At 40.1% G+C, this 20396-nt stretch overlaps 1 protein-coding gene and 1 pseudogene across 1 annotated transcript in view; one reads left to right on the forward strand and one right to left on the reverse strand.

Annotated features, from left to right (window-relative positions):
- Positions 1-16762, forward strand: part of INO80D (INO80 complex subunit D) — a 41776-nt gene extending 25014 nt beyond the window's left edge. The window contains exons 6-10 of the mRNA XM_030853908.2: positions 5777-5886; positions 7300-7433; positions 12789-13006; positions 14088-14245; positions 15597-16762. Of these exons, the coding sequence (XP_030709768.1) occupies positions 5777-5886; positions 7300-7433; positions 12789-13006; positions 14088-14245; positions 15597-16762 (1786 nt within the window). The remainder of the gene's footprint in view (positions 1-5776; positions 5887-7299; positions 7434-12788; positions 13007-14087; positions 14246-15596) is intronic.
- On the reverse strand, positions 659-1166 carry LOC115851742 (large ribosomal subunit protein uL15 pseudogene; annotated as a pseudogene).
- Positions 16763-20396: the final 3634 nt, after the last annotated feature.

Below are 20396 nucleotides of genomic sequence, written 5' to 3' on the forward strand. Positions count from 1 at the left end.
TCATGTATTCAAAATGTTTTATTACATTGGATTTCTTTGGGGGGAGAATCCCTTCTGTTTATAATGAAGATACTTGCTTATTGTGAAAATCTGAAAAATATAGAAAAAGGCAGGAAATCACCATAGTGTCAACATTCACAAAACAGGCCAAGCACTGTGAACATTTTGATTCTGTCTCCTTCTAGTCTTTTTCTGTGTGTGCGCGTGTGCGCACATGCGCAAATAAACATTATATAGATAAAACATTTTGGGGTTTATATACCTAAATATTACCAGTGTTTATCTCTAGATGGTGGGATTATTGATAAAGTTAAAAAAAATTTGTAGTCTGTGTATTTTAATTTTTCTGTAGTGATCATGCATGAGTCATTTGAGGAAAAAAGCAGAAAACTAAAAATTAACCTTTGCTTTGTAGCTATTGATCATATTCCTTACATAGCTATATAATTTTTGAAATTTCATTTTGTGTAATTTGGTTTTCATTATATTTGCTGTAAAAAAATAACCTACTTTTCAGTTGGGTATCTCAAAAAATACTATGCCCTTAAGATTTTTCTGCTTCTTGGCATATTTAAGTTGTTTGAAACTGTGTATGTATATCTAATATACCTCCATAGTGGTTGCAGCCTGCAGTATTTCCCCTCACTGTTTTTTTTTTGGAAAAGCACTTGCTATCATTTAATGAATCTCCCGCTATGTGGCTTCAAGCTACCAGGACACAAGCCCCACCGACACCCTTAATCTTCTCCTCAGCTCTTCTGCTGCAGAATTTGGCCTTCACGATGACAGGCTGCTTTGGGAGCTTTCCCTTCCCCAGAACTTTGTAGTAACCCGATCGCACCACGTCAATGACAGGAGCAGCTCCATTCCTGCTCTTGGCGGCATCTACCCGTGTCTGCTCACTGACCACGGTCCACAATTTATCAAGGTTGACAGTTGGGCAGAAGCTCTGGTTCCCCTTTAAGTGGTAATGCCTCATACCAACTTTCCCAGAGTATCCTGGGTGATGTTTGTCGAGGTTGATCCTGTGGTGATGCATGCCACCAGCATTACCGCGGCCTCCCGGGTGCTTCCGGTGTTTGCCGATGCGGCCATGGCCGTGGCTCACGTGGCCCCTAAGTTTCCGGGTCTTCCTTAGTCGGGATGGCATGTCGGCGGCCGAGACGAAAAAAGCTCCCCTCACTCTTAAGAGCTCCCAGTCCCCCGTAGTGGAGGTAGTGTCTGTCATAGAACATCTTAGCTTACATCATAGAACATCTTAGATCATCTTAGAACATCTTAGCATACTTCTTACTCAGACACTTGCCTTTCTCAGAGAAGCATTCCCAGATTCCACTGACTGTGCTGGGTCCCCCTGATATATATGCTGTTGTGCTCTGTACTCTGCTTCACTGTTGAATTTATACTTACATTGATGTCTGTCTGTCATGCTAGACAGTGGTTTCTATGAGGGCAGGAACAATGTATATTTTGTTTTTAATCTCCAGTGTTGATGAATGAATGAATAGAATTGAACAAGTGAAGCTCTATTCTCTGTTTATTGAAAGAACTCACTCAGTTTGACATAGGTTTTAAAATAATGGTATCTAACATTTATATTATATAATGCTTTCAAGAGTATAATTTCAGTAGAAATTTGAGTTTTGTCCAACATAAAACAATCTAGATGTAGACCATTGTATGTATCGGGTCTTGTATATTATAATGACCCTGTCAGAGATGAAAGAGAATATACTGTGAGCTTGGGACAATTTGCTGTTTGTGTGGAAACTGTATTTGCCTATGATTTTTAACTGGCAGAATCGACTGCTTCCTTTTCAGAACATCTCCCAAACCACCCTTAGTGATGTTTTTAAGAAAATTTCATGATAACTAAGTATTACAAAACAAACACCAAGATGAACTTGATTATAGTTCTCAGATTTATGTGATGTCATTTGGTTATGTCTCCCATGATTAGTAAAAAGTTTATTGCTCAGTGCATCACTGATAATCATATGCCAGTGTGCCGTAATCATTCCTTGGTGATTAAAACTAACTGCTTTACATTACATATATTTTAGGTTTGCAGAAATCAGCTGTCAGTTGAATAATGTCCTCTGTGTTTAATATTTTTTGTTCTCAAAGACCTAGTTCCACAAAAGACATTTAAAAGGTTGCTGTTAAATATTTCATTTTTATTTTATTTTATTTTTAAATTTTTAAAATTTTATTTCTTTAAAAATTTTTTGGCTGTGCTGCACGGCATGCAGGATCTTAGTTCCCTGGTATCGAACCCACGCCCCCTGCAGTGGAAGCACGGAGTCTTAACCACTGGACTGCCAAGGAAGTCCCGCTGTTAAATATTTCATTTATTTATTTACTTATAAATTTATTGATTTTTGGCTCTGTTGCTGTGCGCGGGCTTTCTCTAGTTGCAGGGAGCGGGGGCTACTCTTCGTTGTGGTGTGTGGGCTTCTTATTGCTGTGGCTTCTCTTGTTGCGGAGCACGGGCTCTAGGCATGCAGGCTTCAGTAGTTGCAGCACGCCGGCTCAGTAGTTGTGGCTGTGGGCTCTAGAGCACAGGCTCAGTAGTTGTGGCGCACGGGCTTAGTTGTTCTGCAGCATGTGGGATCTTCCCAGACCAGGGATCGGACCCAAGTCCCCTGCATTGGCAGGCAGATTCTTAACCACTGCGCCACCAGGGAAGTCACTAAATATTTTAGAAATTAAAACTATAGTGACTACCTTCTAATAGGTATTCTTTAAATATAGTTTAGATATAAACTGAACAACATTAAAATGTTCTTTATATAGTAACTTTGTCATATTTATCGGTGAATATGTGGAACAAGTCATTGAAATAGCTTAAAGTATGTAAACCCAAATCTCAGTATCTTGTAACCCACAATCCTGCAGAGAGATAGTGTTGGTTGTGTGAAAACTTCCTTTTTAATGGGGTATCCAGTAGAGCATACAAATGGGAAGCCCGTCGTAGATATTTTCATATTAACAACATCAAAACCTTTGTTTTGTTGGGATTATTTGGATAATAAAATATATCTAACATCACAGCAGGCATTTTTACCTTAATTATCCATGGGGATATTGATATTCTGACTTTGGGTTTATTTTAAGAGAAAGATTGGTGAGTTGGAACATAATGGTGATTTTAAAAAAATGAAACCAATGGTTTACTTTGAAGTTTAGGGTAAAGAAAGTGAGGGTCGTGTTGTAACACTAGGCCTGGTAGCTGGCTGAGCAAATTATTAAACTGTTCAATGAAAATTATCCATTCAAAATAGAGAGGTACCTTCTATTTAAATCTAGACCAAGAGAAATTAGGCTTAGCTGCCAAATTAGTAAAGCTTCGTTTTTTTTGAAAGTGTGTATTCTTTTTACAGGCCTTAATGACCTAGTTCCTCACTCTTGTGATCTGACAAATCTTGCAGAACTCTTTTTTTTTTTTTTTTTTTTTTTTTGCGATATGCGGGCTTCTCACTGCTGTGGCCTCTCCCGTTGCGGAGCACAGGCTCTGGACGCGGAGGCTCAGCGGCCGTGGCTTACGGGCCCAGCCGCTCTGCAGCATGTGGGATCTTCCTGGACCAGGGCACGAACCCGCATCCTCTGCATGGGCAGGCGGACTCTCAACCACTGCGCCACCAGGGAAGCCCTTGCAGAATTCTTAATTGAAGCAACTTCTATGGCAGCACCTGGAAGCATCTATTTGCATTTACTGTTTATATGAAAGTTACAATTACAATGAAAATATTCTTTTATTTAGATTTTATGTAATAAGTTCATATGTAACTTATTCTATATGACCTTCTCTAATTAGTGTAAATCATTCCACTTAAATCCTTAGAAAGATATTAGAAACAAACAATTCAAAATATTTCTTTATTTTTGATGCCTGACTTGTGACTCAGTGCATTAAGTAGATTCTTTTTCCATGCTCAGGCATGTGTAAAGGCCTAATAGTTTGTGACGCTTTATAGAGTTACATAGATAGCATAGTTTTTATATTGATACTTTCAAGAATTTAAATATTGTTTATTTTTAAATTTTTTTTATGTTTGTATAAAACTATGGAAGGATCACAAACTAATAAAATGAATACTGGGCTTCCCTGGTGGCGTAGTGGTTGAGAATCTGCTGCCAATGCAGGGGACACGGGTTCGAGCCCTGGTCTGGGAGGATCCCACATGCCGCGGAACAACTAGGCCCGTGAGCCACAATTACTGAGCCTGCGCGTCTGGAGCCTGTGCTCCACAACAAGAGTGGCCGTGATAGTGAGAGGCGCGCGCACCGCGATGAAGAGTGGCCCCCGCTCGCCGCAACTAGAGAAAGCCCTCGCACAGAAACGAAGACCCAACACAGCCAAAAATAAATAAGTAAATAAATAAAGGAGTTCCTTTAAAAAAAGAATACTTATTATAGAGCGAGTGGGAACTAGCAAATCAAGACGAGGGTGGAAAGGAGATTCTTCACTGCGTAGCTTTCTGTTCTGTATCCCATTCCTCATGTATTAGGTTAAGTTTTCTGCAGCTGTATTGTTTAGCAGCTTGACGAGGCAGGACAGGAATAAAGACGAAGACGTAAAGAATGGACTTGAGGACACGGGGAGGGGGAAGGGTAAACTGGGATGAAGTGAGAGAGTAGCATTGACATATATACGCTACCAAATGTAAAATAGATGGCTAGTGGAAAGCAGGTGCATAGCACAGGGAGATCAGCTCAGTGCTTTGTGACCACCTAGAGGGGTGGAGGGAGACGCAAGAGGGAGGGGATATGGAGATATATATACATATAGCTGATTCACTTTGTTATACAGCAGAAACTAACACACCATTATAAAGCAATTATACTCCAATAAAGATGTTAAAAAAAATAAACTGAAAAAAAAATGATGATGATGATGATAGTGGTGGCTAACAACCATTGACTCTTTATTATCTATTTACCATACTATATACTGTATGTGGTAAGTGTTTTAGGTGTGTTATGTCTTTTGGTGCTTGCCTGTCGACTAGAAGTACTCTTATCTCCACTTGACAGGTGAGGAAATTGAGGCTTAAGCAAGGCTAAGTAACTTGCCCAAGGTCACAGAGCTAATAAGAGGTAGAGCGGAGATTCAGAACCAGGTCTTTCTGATCTAGTCGATGGTCTTCATCACTATTCTCTACTGCCTCTTTGTAAAGTAAAAGGAACCAAAATATCACTTAAAAAAGCAAAAAAACAAAAACAGACATAGCTGAGACCAATTATAATGTAATATTTGTTTTGTCAGTAGGTTGGAAAAGTATTGGAACTGGTCATTGTAATTCATATTTGCATTTTTAAAATATTTATTTATTTATTTATTTATGGCTGTGTTGGGTCTTCGTTGCTGCATGTGGGCTTTCTCTAGTTGCGTCAACTCTTTGTTGCGGTGCGCGGGCTTCTCACTGCGGTGGCTTCTCTTGTTGTGGGGCACGGGCTCTAGGCGCACGGGCTTCAGTAGTTGTGGCACAGGGGCTCAGTAGTGTGGCTCACAGGCTCAGTAGTTGTGGTGCACGGGCTTAGTTGCTCTGCGGCACGTGGGATCTTCCCAGTCCAGGGCTCGAACCCGTGTCCCCTGCATTGGCAGGCGGATTCTTAACCACTGCGCCACCAGGGAAGCCCCCATATTTGCATTTAAATAATGAACGTAGGTAGTTAAAAATGTGGGTGTTACAGAGTAGTAACATTATTTAAATAATTGCCCTGGATTTTTAAACCATTTTTAAAAATCAGTTTTGTGGCTTTTGTTCCTTAGCATAAGCCGGACCAAGTTGAAGGAGGTGGAGCCAGCAGCATGCAGTGGGACCGTGAAGGGTGAACAGTGCACCAACAAAGCCCTTCCATTCACCAGACATTGTTTCCAACGTATCCTCTTAACTAAATCAAGTGTGCGTTGAAAAGTACTAATTCATTGGGGTGATATATTTCATTCTCAGGCCAAGTGATGAATGGCTTTTGAAATCATAACTGTAATAATTGAAAATAATTTTTATATTACTTCTGATTTTCTTGGTGTCCTCTGAATAGTTTTTTTCTGCTTATATCATTGTGACTCTGTATTCAAGAATCATATCAAAATGAGCAAAGCTGACAGCAAGTAGTAGGTTTTTCCAGTGGCTGTCACTTAAATAAATTTTGTTAATAGGATTCTGGTCCTTCCAGTGGTTCTAGGTAGTTTGTATGAGGCAACCATGACACTCATTGATGGGAAAGTCAAATCCCATTATTCAAAAACTGTTTTTAGTCTTCCAAGAAAGTTATGCAGTTTTACAGTACACTTTTTGGTATGGGATTAATTTGCTATTTTTATAGAATATGGTGCTGATTTGAGATGAAAGATAACAAACATCACTGACTAGGAAAGAATATATCTTAAGACAGGATATGCTTGAGGAAAACCTATGTTAAGGAGCTTCAGACTGGTTATGAAATCTTATTACTTTCACTTTTATTAAACATTCGAAGTTGAGTGGCATTTTAAAAATTTATATAGTTGCAATTACTTTTCTTTGCTATCTGTCTGATTTTTGCTTTCCTTTCTGTTCTTGGTGTTGTATTTTCACAGCTTTTTCAGCAGTAGTTTCTATGCGGTACAGGCTTTATAAATAGCCTTAACCGTAAAAGCATAAAGGAAAAAGGAAAGGTATTTCCTTAATAGATAAAAAGTAAATCTACGGAAATGTAGTTAGTGGCTGGCTAAAAGTATAGATGCTTAAAAATGATGATGATAAAAAGCTGATGTTCCAATTTTAACAGTGCAATTTTGATTTAAAAGTAATTTTTCATAAGTTATAAGTTTGAGTTTGGTGTTGGAAGTGTGAAATGAAAAATTCAAATTTGGATAGTCAAGTTTTTTGTAATTATATCTTTAAATATTTATTCTTGATGAGTATCTTAGGCAGAAATTTTCCTTAAAAGAAAGTTTTTTGTTTGTTTGTTTTTAATCATCATAGTGGAACTTTTAGGAGTCAATGTGTTAGGAAGGAAATGACCCTGCTTGTCTAAATAACAGAAATCACAATGGCCATAAATCACAATGGGAGACTCATGTTAGAAGCTCATTAGCAAAATAGACTCCTTCAGAAGTATATTCTGAGAAATAAAGATGATAACTATTATCATTTTTCTATTCTTAGTAGTTGGGTTGGTTCTTTAGCTTTTATAGATAATAAAATTTATACTTACTAAGCACAAGTTAGGGAAGAAACAAATTTTATGTAGAGCTCGAAAAATTAAATGGTTTGAGTGTATTTTATTCCTAACTTAAAAAAAACCCAGATATCCTCTTGAACCGCTCTCAGCAACTCTTCTCAAGTTGCACGGCCAAGTTTGCAGATGGACAGCAGTGCTCTGTGCCCGTTTTTGACATTACACACCAGACACCTCTGTGTGAAGAACATGCCAAAAAAATGGTAAGTTCAAATTTTATTTTCTGCAACAGAGGATTTCAAAGTTCATATATATATTTTTTAAATTGTATTGAAGTATAGTTGATTTACTATGTTGTGTTAATTTCTTCTGTAGAGCAAAGTGACTCAGTTATACATATATGTATATACATGCTCTTTTTCATATTCTTTTTCATTATGGTTTTCACAGGATATTGAATGCAGGTCCCTGTGCTGTACAGTAGGAACTTGTTTATCCATCCTATATATAATAGCTTGAGGCTTTCAAAGTTTTGATAGCTGTCCAGAGTAGGAAATATTTTATGACTTAGTACAAACTATATGTGTATGTAAATCACTGAAACGAGTTTTGTGAAACAGTACTCTTTTAGTACCTCATATTTTGTAGTCTCTTCTATTTCACTAAAAAAAAGAAAAAGAAATGCTGGTCATAACTGATCGAATTAATTTTATACCCTCACTGAAAGAAAACACTGTTCTAGAAAGTATTTAGTAGTTAGTTAGATGTGGTCATTTTGTTTATTATCTATAGCTAGTCTATACTTCTCAAGATACATTTTTTTATACATAGGCAGATTTCCCAAGATCTTTCTTTGCTCCATTTCTCTAGGATTTTGCTTTTCTTATATATAATTCTGCAAATGTCTTGGATATTTGATGAAATTTCAGCCAAAAGCCAACCCTTATTATAATTCCATTGGACTTAATTATTGCTTTAGTTAATGCTGGTAGCGTAAGCCCTAATTAATTCAGAATAATTTGGAGAGAAAAGTCTGAATTAGTGAACTACCTGAATTATATAATCACTTAAAATAAATGCATTTCACCCATCAGACACTTACTGAGTTGTTCTGCTATTTGCAAGGTATTGTGTTAGGTACCTATGTATTAAAAAATTGAATAAGACAACTCTTACCTGCTATGAGCATATTTTAGTTTGCAGGGATGCATCAGGGTAACCAAGTGGCCATTGCACAGGACTTAGTAGTGTAACACTGTGGTCCTGGCTTTGCCACTAGCTATATGTATAACATGGACTAATGAGTCATCCTTTCTGGACCTCAGTAGCCGTGTATGAAGTTTACCGGCTTCTTCTCTAAGAACCTGTTTCGTTTTCTAGATTTCCTTTATGGACCATATATTTTGAAAAGTTGTATACTGAACTATGTATACAAATATTGAATAATTACTTTCCCATTTTAAGTTTAAAACATTTAAAACATAGACATTTTTGTTAGCTTATCGAGGTGTTATCACGGTTAAAGAATGACTTCCATATTTTTTTTTTGTTATTGTTGTTGGGTTTTTTTTGCGGTACGCGGGCCTCTCACTGTTGTGGCCTCTCCCGTTGCGGAGCACAGGCTCCGGATGCGCAGGCTCCGGGCGCGCAGGCTCAGCGGCCATGGCTCACGGGCCTAGCCACTCCGCTGCATGTGGGATCTTCCCGGACCGGGACACGAACCTGTGTCCCCTGCATCGGCAGGCGGACTCCCAACCACTGTGCCACCAGGGAAGCCCTAGTTTGAGCTATTTTTAAGTTTAAAATTACATAAGAGTACAGCAAACACTTGTATTCCATCCGTCCCCCAGTGAGAGACTAACACTGGGTGATAAAAACTGTGCAAATCTCATGGCTCTACTTTCAGACTATATCTTGAATTCACACACATTTTACCAACTTCGCTGCTACCATTTTAGCCTTGGCTACCATCATCTTTGCCTGCATTATTGTAATAGCCTCCTAATTAGTCTCCCTTCTTCCTGCCACGCCTCCTGTGCCCGGATGTGTTGCTCACAGATCAGTCAGGGTAGACTATGCATGTGGGTCCCACTGTCTTTGAATTTACCTATAGTAAAGTTCACTCTTTTTAGTGTACAGTACTATGAATTTTGACATGCATACAGATACATAATCAAGATACAGAATCATTCCATCACCCCCCAAAAGTCTCTAGTGTTGCCCTTTGTAGTCAGCCCTTTTCTATCCCCACTGATCTGTTTCTGTCCGTATAATTTTACATTTTCCAGAATGTCTTCTAAATGGAATCATTCAGTATGTAGCCTTTAGAGCAGGCCTTTTAGAATATACATCTGATCATTTTAGTTCCCTGATCAAAACTTTCCAGTGGCTTCCCATCGCATCTAGAATCCATTCTTACCATGCCTATGAGGCACTTCCTGATCTGGCCCTGGCAACCGCTCCAGCTTCGTCTTATACCCTCTCCTCACTTCCACAGCTCCAGCAACATTGGCCTTCTTGCTCTTTCTTAAACACTCTAAGTATGCTCCCACCTCAGGGACTTTCTGCTTGTTTTTCTCTTTTCCTGGAGTGTTCTTTCCCCAGATTCTCCATGTCTCACTCCTTCATTTCATTCAGGTTTCTGATCAAGTGTCAGTTCATTTCTGCCTCCCCTCTACCCTGCTACTTTTTATCCTTGTACGCTACCTTATTTTTCTTCCTAACATTTATATTTGCCTAACATTATGTATTCATTAGTTTGTTTATTGTCTGAATCCCCCTACTAGAATGTAAACTTCACAAAGGCAGGAACATCTTTTTGTTCAATGCTACTATATCCCCAGTGCTTGGAACAAAGATGCTCCGTAAGTAATGGTTGAATAAATTATCGGTTAGGCACATGGCTTGTGGGGGATAGGGGTGAGATTCTGAGCTAGACTCAGCCACTTGATAGGACAGCCATTGGTAGAAGAGGCTAGAGCTGCCCGAGGTCCAGGCTGGCAGACAGAACATGGTATTCAACAGGTATGAGACCATACAACAGATGGTAAGTTACTAAATGGGTTGTCCTGCGTAGAAGTGGAATGGGACAGTGAGAATGCTGGGAGTGAACAGTGTTTGTAGGTAGTGTAGGTACATGAGCAGTTGGCTTTAGGAAAGCCTCTAGGACACAGGTGTTCTTTGGAGGAGCTAAGTAAGGGAACACCAAGGGCCAGGCAGGGTCTCAGACGTGGGCACTTCTGTGTGGAGGAGCTGGCACCTTACCAAACACGTTGCGTGGCTCCACAGCATAAGCCTGAGAGGAAGACAGAAGCCCAGAAGCAGAGCCAGTAGGATTAGTATATTCTTGGCTAGAGCTCTCTTCCTCCCTCCTGCTCAAGATTCACACTGGTCCTAGAGGGAAATCCTGGAATGGATGCCAGCACCTGGTGGGTACTGGTAGCTGCTTATTCACTATTTATTCAGTTACATAGTGGGCATAAAAGAAGTAGACGTCACGTGTTGAACCAAAAGGAATTACAGAGGCTGGGAAGCAGCCTCTTTTTTGTTGTTTTCTAAATTTGTGAATTTTGAGTCTGTAATTGTGTTTGGATTCAAGTATTTGTCTGGGATTAAACATCTTTTAGATTTCCTGAATTTATGCTTAATTTTATTCTTGCTTTGAATTTGTTTGATGTTAGTGATAATTATTAGTCTTCAGGTCTTTTTATGTATTTGATTATAAGAGTTATTACTGAGTTCATCAACTCAGAGGTGACATCAATCGTAAAAACCACGTTTGTTTTATATACCACCAAGAAGGAAAAAACGTGGCACAGTGCATTTCTTATCACTTAAAATTTTTATTTTATACTTACCAAAATAGCTTTTTTAGTCTTAGATAGATAGACGTAGATATTTTTATCTTCTATAGCACTCCTGGTTTCAGCTAATTCTTGGTGTGTGAAAGGCAGTATTTTCTACATACATCTACTATAACACAGCTTTGTCCACTTTGTGGATTATTTTCCTTTTTCCTTTGGTTGTGGCTTTGCAATAAAAAGGTGGGTGGGGGGTATTGTGGTCAGTTCTTCAATAATGAATATTTGCTTCACCAGTAACAGTTTTACACACTGCCACTTTTTGTGCCTTTCTGCATACTCAGCAGTTTTTCCTCTGCATGTAAAACCAACGATGCATATACCTTCATTCAAACAATGACAGGACAAAGAGCTATGACCAACTTTGAACATGTAGGCAGCACCAACTGTAATGACCATCACCTGGCTGACGGCAGGAATAATATGCCGTCATTGTAAAATGCTTTCCGATTGTAGAGAGAGTAAAATGTGCATCTGGGTCTTCAGATTTAAGGGTACTTAGCTGACGAAAGCTAGTTGTAGTGCAGGTTTCTATTCCTTCCTGGTTCTTCTTCCTTTGCCTCCTCACTTAACTGCAACAGTTTTATAAAGCTGTGTGCCCATTGTCTTCTCTCTTTACCATGTCTCCCTGGTCCCTATAAATTATTTGAAGGACTTTTACTGTGTCAAGATTTCCAGGTCTCCATCTCCATCCCTGTCTTCCTTCCTGTGCACCAGATACGGTTTTCTCCTGCCTCCCTGGACGTCTTCACGTCTCAAACTCTATCTGAGGCCAACTGAATTCCTTAACTTTTTTCCTGATTCTGTTTATTCTGCTGTGTTCTGTATCCCAACTAATGGCATTATCCCCTAACAATCACCTCAGCTAGAAATCCTGGACACATTTGAGAATTTTATATTCCCCACGTCCTCACCACACCCAAGGATCTGTCACATCTTGAGAATTCTCTCTCAACAGGCCGGCGCTTTTCTATTCCTGCTCACTTGGCCCTCAGCTATTTATCAGTCTCGTAATACTTGTTGAAATAGCCCTCTGATTGGAACTTCTTCCTCCACTCACTTGCCTCTTCTCTTTATCCCTTTACGTTACTAGCAGGATAGTTAATCCTTTTAAAACATGTACTCCTGTCATCAAAACTCATTCCCCATTGCCTATAAAATAAAGTTTAAAATCCTTAACAGAGTATTCAAAGTCATATAGGATCTGGTTCCAGACTTCTTTACAGGTTACTTTTATATTTTGTCCTCCATTATACCGCGAGCAATAGTCATACCCAATTATTTGCTGTCCTTTTTGTCTGTTTGTGCCATTTCCTTTAGCCTAGAATGATCTTCCCCCTTATCCCAACAACTTAAAATCCTGTTTGTCCTAACTACAAATACAGGATTTTCCTTTTGTGTACCCTTAGAAGGTGTTTATATCATTATTGCCCAATTTTTTCTACTGTATTTATGTATCCTTGTAGTCATGTTTTTCCCATGGGAGACTAAGTTCTTTGAGAGCACAAATCAAATTTTATTCAATTTTTTATACTACAGCACCTATGACAATGCCTGTAAATGTGGGATGAGCTATATGTATATATTGAATTGATTTGAATTAAATTTTAAAATGAATTTCTTATTCATTTAATTATCGTTATACATAGTTTTAGGCACTATATAGAATTTTAAGAGATATAAGTATTTTTTTCAGATAGCTGTTTGGTTTTTCCCAAATAATCTCAGTTTAAAAATACCCATTTATTCATTCCAAAGGATAATTTCTTGAGAGGAGATAGCTCCCGTAAAGTTCAGCACCAGCAGCAGAGGAAACCCAGGAAAAAAACCAAGCCTCCTGCACTTACCAAAAAACACAAGAAGAAGAGAAGGCGTGGACCTCGTCGACCCCAAAAGCCCATTCCCCCTGCAGTTCCTCAGGGGAACCTCAGCATGCCCACCAGCGTCTCACTGCCAGTGGAGGCCTCTCACATCCGGTCAGTGGTGGTGCCAGAGTTTACGTCTGCTTTACGTGTTCTGATTGTTCTCAGAACATCTGGCTTCGTTTACTTTTCTAGTGTTGGAAGTAGGCTAAAGGAACCATTTGGTATATAAGCCTAGACCTTGTAGTTTTCAGTATGCTTTTTTAACAAAATATCTGATGGGGTTAGATCTGAAGTAAAGCTTTTGATAACCAAGAGAGCAAATGCTGATATTGGGAATTTAATTGACTACTCTCAGATTTTTCTGTTTCAACAGAAATTCCATATATGTTCCAACAGAAATATTCCATCAGAAATCTGATGCATTATTAATTTTGTCAGGGGTAATAAGCATTTTGACCAGATGAATGAGGCTTCTGTTTCAGCTAAACATCCCAGTTTTATCTGTTTCATTTTTTAAATTTATTTATTTATTCATTCATTCATCATTTATTTATTTTGGCTGCATTGGGTCTTCGTTGCTTCACACGGGCTTTGTCTAGTTGCGGCGAGTGGGGGCTACTCTTTGTCGCGGTGCGTGAGCTTCTCATTGCGGTGGCTTCTCTTGTCGCGAAGCACGGGCTCTAGAGCGCAGGCTCAGTAGCTGTGGCGCCCAGGCTTAGTTGCCTCGTGGCATGTGGCATCTTCCCGGACCAGGGCTCGAACGCGTGTTCCCTGCATTGGCACAGGCGGGTTCTTAACCAGCGCGCCACCAGGGAAGCCCTGTTTCTTTTTTTTTTTTTTAATTATTATTTTGACCAGATTTTAAATTCTACTATAAAGTACTAAGACACACTTGACATACCAAATTGTAATTCATTTTACTAGTGCACCAAATTGTCATTCATTCTAATTTGCAGTAAAAATAGTATCTCCAAATGGTTGTCTTCTCTTAATACATGGGTAAGCGTTGCAAAAGTGTGTAACTGCATATGGCGAGTTCTGTCGTTTTGGTTTCCGAATTTCTTCTCTTAGAGTAGGAAGGGAGACATTTTGAGTTAGGATTTTCCGTTTTTGCATCGACAGACTTGTCTTGGGGACACTGATGTGGAGGTCAAGTGGGGGGGGGCGGGGCCAATCGTGTCGTCTTCCCCAGGAGCCCGTCCACGCCAGAGCTGAGTGCTGATGAGCTGCCGGATGACATTGCCAATGAGATCACTGACATTCCACATGACTTGGAATTGAACCAGGAGGACTTTTCAGACGTCCTGCCGCGGCTACCTGATGACTTACAAGATTTTGATTTTTTTGAAGGTATGGTCAATGTTTTGATTGGAGAAAACTGGTTTTTAAAATGAGTTTTTTAAAGGGGGAGGTAGCTTTTTTGAGATATGTTTGGAGTATCCCTCCTCACGTGTAACGTCTTTCACCAGAGACAGGAAAGGTAAAGCACTGAAGCTGTTTTACTCTCTTTAAAAGGTGAGGCATGTACGGTTTTTAGACTGATATCCTAGCCTTAGTGGATCGGTAGGTTTGAGAGCTACGTTTATAACTTTGTTCCTTTACTTATTTATTATCTTTGGCCTCACCGCGCAGCACGCGGGACCTTAGTTCCCCGACCAGGGATTGAATGTGGGCCCGTGGCAGTGAAAGCCCTAAGTCCTAACCACTGGACCGCCAGGGAAGGCACCTACCTTCGTTTATTTTATTTTATTTTTTTTACATCTTTATTGGAGTATAATTGCTTCACAATGGTGTGTTAGTTTCTGCTTTATAACAAAGTGAATCAGTTATACATATACACCCTTCGTTTATTTTTGAACAAAGACATTTTAAATTTGAGTTTATTGAAACCTTTCAGAACTTGTCCTCATTTTAATACCCCACCATGTACTTCAATTGAAGTGCACTTTTCCAGAACAAAGTTGACTTAATACTGCCAATTCTCTAGTGCTTTCAGGGGAAATCTTTTCTACTCTTAGAAGGTTTCTTTCACCATTAAAAACTGGATATTTTGGGGGTGATTAGTCAAGTTCCTAACAATGTGTTTTTTATATTGGAAATGAAATCAGTGAGGCCTGTGACTTCCATTTTGTGAAAATCACTTAGAAATGGGAGAAGGATGAGAGGGGAAGGGTAGAGAGTAACGCAAAAGCATTTCAAAAGGTAACCTATGAAGTGAGCTGAGTGCTTGGTGTTGCGCTGAGATATGCACGTGAGTTCTGTATCGTAGGCTTCACAGCTGCCCTTCCAGCTGGAAGAGCCCAAGAGTAGAGGAGCAAAGGCGGCTCCTCCCACACAGCCTTTTGTCTCAGATCTGAACTGACTGACATGTTTTCCGTTTTAATGACGTTAATATAGCTTCGGGTAAAAACATACGTGAAATCAGATAGTCACCACGTGTTTTAAATTGGTAGTGCTTAGACTCCTAAGCACTGAACACTTGGCTCAGACGGATTTTGATAGTGCTGTAAACGAACTGAAGATGTGATTCAGGTTCCGGGACAGCTTGACCCCTCACACCTGTCCTGCAGCTGAATGTTTCACTTTTTTCCTTTCCATCCGATCCTTACTAGAATATTGTTACACATAATTCCGCTGTATGATTTTTGTGGTCTGGGGCGGTGAAAGCTCTGCTGACTGTTGATGGCTCTCGTTTACTCAGGCAAGAACGGGGACCTCCTCCCCACCACCGAAGAGGCCGAGGAGCTTGAGCGGGCCTTGCAGGCCGTGACGTCTCTTGAGTGCCTGAGTACCATTGGGGTGCTCACCCAGTCAGATGGTGTGCCCGTCCAGGAGTTGTCAGACAGAGGAATAGGGGTGTTCTCCACAGGGACTGGAGCTTCAGGAATTCAGTCCTTGAGCCGAGAGGTAAACACGGACCTGGGGGAGCTGCTGAATGGGCGTATAGTCCACGACAACTTTTCTAGTCTAGAGCTGGATGAGAGCCTGCTCCGTTCTGCTACCTTGTCTAACCCACCTACACCCCTGGCAGGGCAGATCCAGGGGCAGTTCTCTGCCCCAGCCAACGTTGGCCTTACTTCTGCCACTCTGATCAGCCAGAGTGCCCTTGGGGAGAGAGCCTTCCCAGGACAGTTTCATGGACTTCACGATGGCAGCCATGCCTCGCAGAGGCCGCATCCTGCCCAGCTGCTGAGCAAGGCAGATGACCTAATCACCTCACGACAGCAATACAGCAGTGACCATTCACACTCCTCGCCCCACGGAAGCCATTATGACAGTGAGCACGTGCCGTCTCCCTACAGCGACCATATCACCTCTCCCCACACAACATCTTACTCTGGTGATAACATGGCAGCTACCTTTTCAGCAGAGATGCCCATCATGGCGCAGCACTTGCTCCCAGCCCAACTTGAGGTGCCACTTGGAGGAGTCGTAAACCCCAGAACTCACTGGGGCAATCTCCCTGTCAGCCTCGGAGATCCCTCTCCATTTAGCAACCTTCTCGGCGCAGATGGACATCTTCTTTCCACTTCCCTATCCACACCACCCACCACTTCGAACTCAGAGACCACACAGCCTGCCTTCGCCACCGTGACCCCCAGCAGCTCCAGTGTGCTTCCGGGGTTACCGCAGACCAGCTTCAGTGGCATGGGGCCTTCTGCTGAACTGCTGGCCTCCACCTCTCCCAAGCAGCAACTCCCTCAGTTCAGCGCAGCCTTCGGCCACCAGCTGAGTTCTCACAGTGGCATCCCCAAGGACCTGCAGCCCAGCCACAGCTCAATAGCGCCTCCCACAGGCTTCACAGTGACAGGTGCCACAGCTACAAGTACCAATAATGCGTCTTCTCCCTTTACCTCCCCTAACTGAGCGTATCTGTGTGCTTGCAGGCAGGTGGGGAACCTGGTGTTTTCTATCTTGTTTTCCTCTTTATCACCCCTCTCCCCTTTTCCTAAAGAAGATTTTAAAAATAACAGATGGGGACTAGAGGAGAACTCCCTTTTCCAGTTAAGCAGGTTACCCCACAGTGGACCTCGCTTCAGTGTTCACATGTGCTCCTTCGCACTGGTGCTCATTCCCTCCTGGCAGGTCCACTCTCCCCCAGTGGTTTCCTTAGTGGCTCAGCACAGTGACTGGATAGAATCGACTTTTAGCAGCAAGTCCTAGAAGTGAAAGATACCTCAGATTACCAGTGCCCTTTACTATTTCCTAGTATTCAGATCAATGCTTTCCATTCTAATACCAGGTCTTTACATAGGTGGTTCTAAATGGAATGAGCCTATTCATTGAGTTCCTGTGTAAGAGATGGCAAGTGGTGTGTAGAGGCAGATCAAGGCTCTGACTTAGCACCGACTGCTAAACATCACATGAGGCCAGGATTCCATTCCTAATTGTGATCATGTTTAATTAAAAAGAAAAAAATTAGTCTTTTAACTGCCTGTGTGTATGTGTGCACCCACGCGTGTGTTTTTGTGCAGGGCAGGAAGCAGCTGTCCCATTGTTTTGTTTTGTTTTTTCTTTCCTAACGAGTAGAAGGCTCTTCTCCTTTCCCACATCTCACAGCCCTGATAAGGTTGGTCATTCTTTCCCACTGAGTTAACTGACTTTCCTGAATGGAGAAGGGTGGTGGTCTGGTGGCGTGAATAGCACAACCCTTTTCTGCTAAGTTAGCCCAGAACACAAAAAGCTGAATTCATGTCAGTGCCCTGCAGATGTCGTGAAAAGCTTGCCTGGAGGGACTGCAGGGTTGCTGCGATTCTGAGGTCTGGTGGTTGGTTATCTTGCCTTTTTAGACATGCATTTGTTTCTAAATCCCTCTTCCATGGAATATATTCGCAAGATGTAATTAAAATATTTTGATGTGAAAAGCAGGATAGGTCAGATAGGTTTGGAAAGATGGGATCTGTGAACTCCTTGATCCATCTTTTGCTTTTGAATTTTTCATGTTTACAGTAGTGATTCTTTGGTAAGATTTGTAAAATGTTGACGACACTTGTAGAATCAATGTGCCGGTTGTGAAGTGATGTGTAATATCTGAAGGATACACATTTTAAAGTTTCTTTCAAAGCGGAATATGGAAATTAGACAAATTTTACCCACCCTTTGGTACTTTTAAAATAATTTAAGTATTTAGGTTTAAGTTTGGGGAATTTTTTTTTTTTTTAAGTACCAGAACTTTAGGGTTAAAAATCCCATTGGATAGTTTAGTAAGTTGGTGACTATGAAATGAATATGTGAGGTTTCTTTTTACCTGCCTTCTCCCCGACCCCCGATCCCCCCGCCCAAGGGTGGAACTAGATTTTAAAGGCATCTGTACTCTGCTTTTGCTGAGAGGTTTCACTGTCCCTTGAGATACCATTGGCTATTTATACCTGAGTCTAGTCTAATTTACATATATATATTTTAAGATGAGTAGAGAGAACATATCTATTGATGATGGGATATAATAATTCATTTGTCAGGGAATATTTGATCTTAATTCCTTTTCAATAGGTAAAGATTTGGATGTATTTTCCTACTTCCTATATGTGTGCTCTTTATGCCGTGCTAATTCTAACCAGTCCCTTCTTTTGAAAGCTTTCCTTTCTCTGCTTTTTAAAGGAATGATGGTAATCAGCAGGCATTATGCAGATAAAACGTGCCTGAGATTATGGAGGGGAAATGTCACATGACTGTATGAAATCATTATATGCCCTATTTTGTATTTATTGAAGTTTCTTTTTGTGGGCCAAAAATATGTTTGTAATATATTTAGTTTTTTTTTTTAATCATGATAATTGATTGGAAGATTTATTTTTTAATAGCTTTGCCTTTTTTGCAGATTGAGAAATGTCTAAATTATAAAATTATGTCACAAAGCAAAATTATATTTGGTAGCACCGTAAATTTCTATTCTGAAGGGTGAGAAGAGATCATCTGAATATTTTTCACCTGTGAACCTATGTTAGTAAGCTTTTTTATTTTAATGTACTGTAATGAAATGATTACGAGTAGTTACCTCTGCTCAAAAGTGTCATTTAGTTTGCTAAACTCTTCACATCCCGTTATAATCATCACGAGATAACTGTCCATTCCCAGTGATTTGATTCCGTCTCCATTGTGTACTAATTAAAGGTTGTAGCAGAGCAGCCCATTGACTTTCTTTTTTATGGAGGTAAAAGTGGTACATACACATTGACTTTCTCATCAGCCTTTCTTTGACAGTGAAGGGCAAGTCATGGGACGTTGATCTGAATTTTTCTGGCTATTTGTCCCTTGTGGTAGCTGCTTAAAATTCTTCAGTTATCAAAACTGAGTTTGCAGTAAGTTGCACATTTTATTGTTTGCAATTTTCTGTTTTCTGTGCATTTTTAAGCCCTTTTCTGCTTTCTGCTAAGGAGGCATGAAATGATCAGGAATGTTGCCAGTTACAGCTTCACACCAAAAACTTTGAGTAAATTCATTTTTGTGTAGATGCCCACGATGATAGCTGAAGGAAGGGCACCTGTAGAAAGTACCAGTGTAGGTTTGAGGAGTTAGCAAAAAAACAAATTTTTCTTCTCGTTTCGTCTACTTCAAAACAAATATCCGAGCTTGCGATTTGTTTGTTCTTGCTGTTTCTTGTGAGTCCCTTTTTGGAAGAGAGAAGAACATCTGTGAACCCAGAGATATCTGTTATGTTGTTCTTTCAGCTAATGGAGCAATTCTAGTCTATTAGTAGTAGGTTGGCTATTAATGTGTAAAGAAAGGAATGAAGTGTCTTTTACTCCAGAAATATGAAAATCAGTGTCTTTTAAAATAGCACTTATTCTATAATAAGGCAATACTGGAATCAAAAACAAATTTTATATAAGGTTCTATCTAATTAGGTGGATACTAGCTTTCACTCTAGTGTTAAACTCATGAGAAATAGTGGCAAAGAAGGTTCACTCTGTTTCTGCAGTACTTTGGGACCATTTATAAAGGCCAGTTAGATTGTGTTAATGTGATTTAATTTACAAAGTTGCTGCAGTTAATGGATACATTCTGTGCTCTGAGAATCTGAATTCCATTCTAACGTATAATATTCACTGGCTGTGATCTGTAGCATCCGAAGGAAAGATGTGTTTTTCTCCTTTGCACCCTCTGCATAATTGTTAGTATTATTTTAATTAAAGTACTTAAGACATTGTTTTTCTTCTGTACAAATGGCTTAGCAATTTGCACATCTGGGTAGGTTATGTAGTTAGTTAACAATTCGCAATAGTAAATAGCAATTACATTTAACCCACCAAGTGACAGACTATGCAATGGAAAAATTTTCTAATTATCGTCGCATAGCTTATATGGCAAAGGATTATTTTCTCTAGTAACCTACCATGTGAGATAGAACTGCTTCATAAATGACTTCCTGAGCAATTTCATGTTGGCAGGCAGTACGGCGTGTCTAGTGTCCTTCCATGAAAAGAGTATAATTTAATGAGAAGCAAATAGTAGGTATGGAGATAAAGTTGGAAAAAAATTTTTTTCTTTTCCTTAAAATTGT

Source organism: Globicephala melas, chromosome 7 (assembly GCF_963455315.2).
Source record: "Globicephala melas chromosome 7, mGloMel1.2, whole genome shotgun sequence".
Classification (NCBI taxonomy): domain Eukaryota; kingdom Metazoa; phylum Chordata; class Mammalia; order Artiodactyla; family Delphinidae; genus Globicephala; species Globicephala melas.